At 52.8% G+C, this 7,683-nt stretch overlaps 2 protein-coding genes across 2 annotated transcripts in view; both read left to right on the top strand.

Annotated features, from left to right (window-relative positions):
* Positions 1-3,123, top strand: part of VOLCADRAFT_92030 (uncharacterized protein) — a gene marked incomplete at both ends in the record, with an annotated part of 15,607 nt that extends 12,484 nt beyond the window's left edge. The window contains 3 exons of the mRNA XM_002951533.1: positions 1,100-1,226; positions 1,722-1,843; positions 3,076-3,123. Coding sequence (XP_002951579.1) covers positions 1,100-1,226; positions 1,722-1,843; positions 3,076-3,123 — 297 coding nt within the window. The remainder of the gene's footprint in view (positions 1-1,099; positions 1,227-1,721; positions 1,844-3,075) is intronic.
* A 1,415-nt stretch (positions 3,124-4,538) lies between these two features.
* Positions 4,539-7,683, top strand: part of VOLCADRAFT_92029 (uncharacterized protein) — a gene marked incomplete at both ends in the record, with an annotated part of 6,941 nt that continues 3,796 nt past the window's right edge. The window contains 4 exons of the mRNA XM_002951532.1: positions 4,539-4,662; positions 5,803-5,972; positions 6,958-7,026; positions 7,589-7,643. Coding sequence (XP_002951578.1) covers positions 4,539-4,662; positions 5,803-5,972; positions 6,958-7,026; positions 7,589-7,643 — 418 coding nt within the window. The remainder of the gene's footprint in view (positions 4,663-5,802; positions 5,973-6,957; positions 7,027-7,588; positions 7,644-7,683) is intronic.

The raw sequence follows: 7,683 nt of genomic DNA, 5'->3' as shown, positions 1-7,683 counted from the left end.
GGGAGGAGGGGGAGGGGGACCAACCCGTGTCGAGTCCAACTCGACGAGTCCCCCGGGGCCCCGCAACACCCCGGCAACACTCTCAACTCCGGAGGCCGCTGCCGGGAACAACATGAACAACAACAGTAGCAACAACAACAGCAGCAGCAGCAATATCAGCAGCAATATCAGCAGCAACAACAGCAGCAGCAGCAACAGCAGCAGCAACAACAGCAGTAGCAACAGCAGCAGCAGCAGCAACAGCAGTAGCAGCAACAGCAGCAGCAGCAACAGCAGCAGCAGCAACAGCAGCAGCAGCAACAGCAGCAGCAGCAGCAACAACAACAACACGAGTAGTGACGGTGGTGGCAGTAACCGTGGCAACAGGACCTCGCAGCCATTTATCATTAGGGCCATTTTGACAGGTGTCATAAAACTGGACGTGAGTGAGGGGAAGATGCAGGGTGAAGGGGGGGAAGAAGAATGGCGAAGTGAATGGAAGAGCTATACATGCGTGCAAAAGAGGGGTGAAATGTACGGAGTGGGGGGAATTATGTGACACGCAAAGAGCACGCAAAAACCCTAACTGCCCAGACCCAAGGGAGCCACGTAGCTGCGCGAAGGTGCTCCGGAACCTTTTTGCCCCGATATATTACTTGCCTACACGTATGCACGTATGTATGTTTGTATGTTGTAGTCGTACTCGGTGGCTGGCTCTAAGCGTGTACGTGCGAGAGAGGCACGTTGCTCTCTGGGGCAGGCTAGCTGCGGCGGTTGGAAAAAGGGGGAAATGGGATGAGAGGGAAGGGTAGTAGTGGGGGGTTGTGCGGAAGTGAGTGCGAAGTGACATGGGTTTTGATACGGTTTTAGGGTTTTAGGGTTTGGGGTTTTAGGGTTTTGGGTGCCCCGGGGGCTGGAGAATGAACGTGGAGGGGAATTGCTGCTGTTTACGCAGCCAAGAAATGTCTTGTACGACAGTACGGCGATGGTAAATTGCTACGAATATAAGTTATCCCTTCCCCCCGCCTACTCCAACCCCCTCACAATCAAGGAAAAAAACAAACAACCCCGTTTGGCTCTCCACGGGCCCTGCGCCGACTTCTACATGGTGTGAATGCAGGATGGAACGACGTACAATGTGGGTACGGAACTCAACGATTTTGTGTACGGCACCCTTGCGACATGGTACAATGAAGACGTACAATCACCTCGCGCGCAGCTGGAGGTGCCTCCGAGTTACACGAATGGTGAGTTTTGTGACAAAGCGGGCCGGTTGAGCCAGGCGGGCGGGGAGGTGGGTGGGAAGGCGGAAGACGAGTTGTGTGTGTGTGTGTGTGTGTGTGTGTGTGTGTGTGTGTGTGTGTATGCATGTGTATATGTGTCTGTAATGGCCCATTTATGCATGCTGGCGGTGTGTGTGTGGGGGGGAGGAAGAGCAAATGCCATAAACAGCACTCAAACTGCCGCATGTGGGACGGGCTTACCCCCTCACAGTTCGTGTTTTGGCCATCCGTACATGTTCAGCACTGACTTATGCACACAATCCAACGGCCACTCCCTAACCGGGGCCGGGTGAGGTGACTTCGCCCGTATGTATGTATGTATGTTTGTATTGGGAACCTGCATGCCCGTGATTGACGGGGAATCCACATCCCTCCCTTCTGCCTTTCCTATCTCCCTTCACGCGGATGCATACATGCATACATGCATGCGTACATACATACATACATACATACGCACAGGCTACGCAGCCGCCACTGCAACTACAGAAAATGGTGGTGGCGATAGGGGTGCGGGGGGTAGTACTGGCAGCGGACTTCGGTCGTGGATTGACGACCACGTGTTTGTGCCTGTGCTGGTGGGGGTGGGGGGGCTGCTGCTGCTGTCTTTCGTGGTCGCAATGTGCGTAGTGCCGTACAGATTGCTGGCGAGGAGGAGAGTGACATGAGGGGATGAGAGGTGAGGGATGGATGGAGGGAGGGGGGAAATGGAGGGAGGGGGGTTCCATGTATGTGCGTGTGCGTGTGTGTTTGCGTGTGTTTTTGTGTGTTTGTGGGAGCCGTGTTGTGAGGGTAAGAAGGGGAGAGGAGGATGAGGATGAGGAAGAGGGTGTAGAAGCTGTCGTACAGTAGTATAGCGAACACCATCAAATGCCAATGTGCTCTAAAGCGCATTCCTAGATTCCTAGAGAGAGAGAGAGAGAGAGAGGGGCGGGAGGTAGTCGTCCACGAGGCTGATCAGGCGGGAACAGGCGGTAATTTTGGTGGTGAATGTAGTGGTGCATGATGGTGGGTCCTTCATTTGGCCAAAAAAGCTTATCCCTTCCCTCCGGTGTCAATAGAGTTTGTAAGGATCAACGCGCGAGGAGGACGCGGAAGGTAAGAAGAAGGGATAGCTGCGGGCGCTGGGCTGCTAATCAAGATGAAGAGATGGAGGGGGGGGATATCCGTAATAAGTTGGCTGTAGCTTTTTGTGCTCGTACGGCATCTGTAAACTATCTAATGGCCGATGTACACTCTTCAATTTGACAGGCGGTGTGCCAACGGCGGTGATTTGTCGGGACGGCGGCTTATAGCATAGTTGCCATGTGTGATGTGTGATGTGTGATGTGTGATGCAAGAACATGCTGCTGTTGCTTAAAAGGATGGGCGGTAAGGTTTGTTGAAAGCTGACAGAAAAATCGCATGAATCGACAGCTTATGTAGACAGGAAGGCGAATAGATAGACAGCCAGACAGACGGACAGATTGCGTTATTCGATGGCTGGTTAGCTGCTTAAGTATTTCAGATCTAAGCAGAGATGTTGCTGTTAGGTGGCTCTGGTTAGATCTCTTTTTAAATAAATTCAGACAGCGAGCGCACTTAGCTGGATAGATACACGAACAGTGTAGAGACGCAGCGCAAAGGCTATCTACCTATTCGAGTTGGCTCCAGGGAACCCATCTCGGCTTTTTTTGCGGGTTGGATGCTATAGCTAGGAGCTGTCCACTGCTACAAAGAGACAGCTGGCGGGTGAGAGGGAATGAGGCGCGCGCGGAGGAACAGACGGACGTAGAGCAGCGCGGCCCCCTCCTGCGTTGTGTGTCGGCCCGGGCAGGGCCGGTCAGTGCTCGTCCTTTCTCGGGACGAGCCGCCCACAGTGTAACACCCCCAGCTGGGTTATACTTACAATAGCAACATAGCTGGCAAATGGTTAGGCCTATATATGTCTGTGATGTCGTACACGACTAATATTCATTTTGTATTGTAAACGGTCAGTACATGGACAATATGGAACGCTATGTCTCGGAACACAGGCATGCATGCAGCCCCAGTACTAACACATGCAGCGAGCGGTGATGACCTCTCCCTGCCCGACACATGCACATGCACACACATATAGGGGGACGATGTTCGGTGCAGTGGGGAACAGAATGCAACGAACAGAATGTGCACCCGCACATATTGGGAATAATATCCTTGCCCCGACAACCGGTCGGCCACGCCTAAATGCCCGTGTGCCCAGCAAAACACGCCGATTGCGCCACACACGAGATAATAAAAGTAATTTTATATAATCATTCCTTATTTATCTGTACCATTCAAGCGGTCGCGTGGCCTAATGGATAAGGCATCGCCCTCCGGTTTAATGTCGGGGGTTCAGGCGGGGATTGTGGGTTCGAGTCCCATCGTGATCGGCCAGTAGCATTTGCGTATTAAAGATTTTCTAACTATTATCCTGTAAGTCTTCACACAAATGAAGAGTTAAGCAGATTTCGATAGTCTTTTGTTGGGGACATCATACGAATAGGAAATGGTAGAAGAAACCGCTGAAGACAAACCCTTAAAACGCGCGCACCATTCAGTAAGGATGCAAACAAATTCACAAAGTAGATCCTTTCAGCTAGGACGAGCACAGCCGTCATAGACGGAGGAAATACTGAGGTGCACAGTACACCTGGAGGTGAAAGACGGAGAGCAGGGCAGGACAGCCGTCGGGCGAATAACGGAACGAGGAAGGCCGCAAAAGACAATTGCGCGAACTTAGTCATGACCGAGGCATAGCTCGCGCTAAATAGCCGACATATTGAGAGCGAGATGGAGTTTTACTTCACGACAGCGAAATCCCCACGTCCAATGGGCATCCAAAGGGTGCATAGCTACGCGGCCAGTGAAGGTGTGCTTGCTCTGCTTCACACACGAGGGATTCGAACAGCTAGCTCGAGCGATGCGGAAGACTTGTGTCCGGGGTGGAAAGCGATGGAAGGCGGGCGCATGGGAAGTCCGAGCGAGCGAACCGGCATCGTACGTGAGGCCAAAAGTTGCCGTACATGTGTCGGAGAATGCGTGACAAAGGAGCCATGCATAAAGCTTGACACGCTTTCGAGGGGACTCAGGTGCCCCTCTCTACAAACTTCAGTACAAATCCCTTGGAAAGTTCGTAGGTACACGTTGTTGTCAGGACAGGTACGTTGCATATATGCGTGTTGACTGTGTTCCCACGTGCGGAAGGTTGATCACCCGCCGCACATTCTGTGCAGCCGCACACATAGAGCGAAGCCGTGAGAGCTGTTGACGAGGATGGCTGCTCCCTACGCTAAGAGGGGCGCTACCCCTGCTGGTAGGGGAGGGACTGCCGCTGTGCTGGTGGCGCTTCTCATTGCATCCCTGGTGGGCACGGGGCCTGACCCGGTGGCTGCGGCAGGTAAGGGCTGCCTAATTCATATCCTTGATGTCTGCTTGTATTCAGTTTTCCTGGATAAATTTATCCTTTTGAAGCATTTCAATTTTCTATCTTCTGGCCAATTACCTGACCTGCTGCTATTTCGCTTCGACTGGACTCCCTGGCCTTAGTAAGGAATGTTAGGAGTAGTTGTCGTATAGGCTGTAATCATTGAGCATGCGTAAAACGGCCGCAGATCTTGCGGAAAGCGCCGATGATATACATGCAGAACAGTGATACTGTGTAATGTGACTATTCGTGCTTATTTTTAATCATGTTTGACTGCGGACAGAAGATTTGCATGCTTGGTTAGGCATGTGTTGTTGCCTGCCGAGCGCTGCAGTGCAGCAGCGGTCGTGTCTTTCTGCGCCAATGTCTCGTCACCAATTCCACGCATCTCACCGCAATTTATCTTCACTGTATTTTATCAGGTCTAAATTTGATATCCCCACATTTTTGCACATCCTTCACTCGCAGGGCCCTGAGGGAAAAACTCTTCCGAAATGCCAGACAATCATGAATAGTCATCGTTCCTCCAATGCCGAGGCTTATTGATTGCGTCGTATTTCCTGTCTTTCATTATCTTTTGGAAATTGGCCTTCGTATTTTGGAGTTGGTACGGAGTTTTTATCCTGGCACTCGTACCTTGCATCACGTATGTGTGAGAGCTGCTGAATAACTTCCTAGTCTATGGCCCCTTACGCTATGCATCTCACCTTACTATGTATTCCTACATGCATATGCGCACCATACATACATACATGCATAACTAGGGTTTGGCACTACTGGTAAGGCGCGACCATTGCCCCCGGGAGATCCCGGGATCGATATCCATTAGGGTGAAAGGTCCTTCCGATGGTGGAAGGCGTTGCGCCCCTAGTTGATGGATGGTGGTGACCTGGGAAAAGGTAACCTGCGAGCCGACCAGGAATGGAGTTGGGCCGCTGTCGACCCGGCAGATTCCATTGGATGCTGGTGGTGGGTGCGGAACCTGAGCGATCCACTGAGATGTTGACTAGGGTGACTGGATGAGGGTGTCCCGAAATACCGGGAAAGGCAGGGTTTCGCAGGGTAGCTGCCACGGGCGAAGATACACCCCCCTGTTTCACACATCATACGTAGGCACGGCTGCTGAAGTCTCACACCGGCGAGCTCTGCGCCAACAACAGCCGCCGCCGAGCGCACAGGCGACGTCGCAGGCCTCAGCCTCCTCAAACGCCGGCCAGGCGGTAGCGGATGCGCGGTCCTTCGCGCAGGTTGCCGGATCAGGCAACGCCCAGGCGCTTTCCCAGGTGGGCTGCGGTCAAAAGACCCAAGCACCTTTCATCTAGGACATACAAAATGGGACATCTCTAGGCAGGTTGCTGGCCCCAACCTGATGCGGGTGTGTGTGTATGTGTGTATGTGTGTATGTGTGTGCTGGTAATAGTGTCCAGATGGCCATGGTGCCGCACATGTTTAATGATGTTATAGTGTTGTAATGGCTGCATCTCCTAGGCGGCAGGTAAGCACGGGGTGAGGTCTATTGGAAGCATGTGGTGAGGAAAAGGAGGCGATAAAGGCTTGAATAAAGGTTATCCATAGCTGCTAATAAACTTGCAGCCGTCCGCAGTCAACTGAGCGGCCTGAGAGTCGTGGGCTCCTTCTCTCCGTTTACCTTATCTCATCACGATTCACTCTCGTGCACCCACAGCATTTGACCCGTGTGTCCATGATTTCCTTAATATGATGTACGGATACGCTAGGAGGACACGCAGCAGCACTCGCAGAGAAAATTGCATGCTGGAATAAACAAGTCTGTAGCTGCAGCAGCAGTGTAGTACGTACGGCACACACATCGTCCATGAACATTCGCTAAGGCGTTCCGCTCCAGCCTCTTGCGTGAGGAGCCTTTCTCCAAGTTGTAAACCCAATGCTTCCGCAAGCGCGTTTTCTAATATGCGCACCTAGCTGCTGTGTCCATTATCCGTGCTGCAACTTGTGGCTTCATAGCTGACGTTATTCCCTTTGCGCGGCACGGTGTAATCACTCACGCACACACACGCGCACGCCCACACACACACACATACGCTGCTCCCTGTCGTCGTCGGTCCTCCTTCCAGCTGCCCCTTCGCCTTGCTCTTGCGCTGCATTGCAATGCTCCAGTGTCGCTCACTATCTAAGGGCCGGTTACCGAGTTCCGCGCAGGACCCATGTCTGACCCTCGCCCTCCTCCTTTCCGTTCTTAACCACCACCACCACCACCACCACCACAATACACCCACGTCTCGCTGGTAGGCTATCGTTGGTGCCGACGGTGGTAGTGGAGGCGCAGCAGCGCAAGGACTTGCCAACGCCGCGGCACAGGTAGGTGTCCAGTTTACCATGCATGCTGCAACAACGCGGCTTGACTGGCAAAGTGGATATTTTAGGCTATCGTGGTTCGATGATCTAGGCTGCCTGACCTATCGGTGTATCATCAGTCGAACTACACGACAATGACGTCAGGCAGCTATTACTCTGCAGGTCTCTGTTTGTGTGTGTGTGTGTGTGTGTGTGTGTGTGTGTGTGTGTGTGTGTGTGTGTGTGCGTGCGTATATTGTATGGGGTGGATGGTTGTGGCTGCGGTTGACGGAGGGTAGCTGCGCGAAATTAGATCGCGGAGGTGCATGGCCGTGTGCCCTCCGGTTACATTGATGCAGTCAGTCGATTCCTCTTGCATCTTGCCATCGTCTAATTATGGATAGGGCTTTGCGCAGAGGAGCACTGGCAACGATCCCTTCCCGCGCAAATCTGAGAACCCACCATCACTTCCAGTCCATCACATCATCAGGATGACTCTCCCTGTGGTTCTCTCCGCAAGAAAACAAATCAAAACCCTCCAAAGGGATCCGCACTGCTTTCCTGTCGACCACAATTCAATTCGCAGGGAGGAGTGGCGCAGAACACTGCGGCACAGGCCATCGCTCAGGCGTCCGCCGAGTGTGAGTTTTTGAAATACCCACCCATTTCTTGGCGTAGTTG

The sequence above is a fragment of the Volvox carteri genome (assembly GCF_000143455.1).
Source record: "Volvox carteri f. nagariensis unplaced genomic scaffold VOLCAscaffold_24, whole genome shotgun sequence".
Classification (NCBI taxonomy): domain Eukaryota; kingdom Viridiplantae; phylum Chlorophyta; class Chlorophyceae; order Chlamydomonadales; family Volvocaceae; genus Volvox; species Volvox carteri.
Note: the sequence above shows the minus strand (reverse complement) of the source record. Positions and strands in the feature narration are given on the sequence as shown.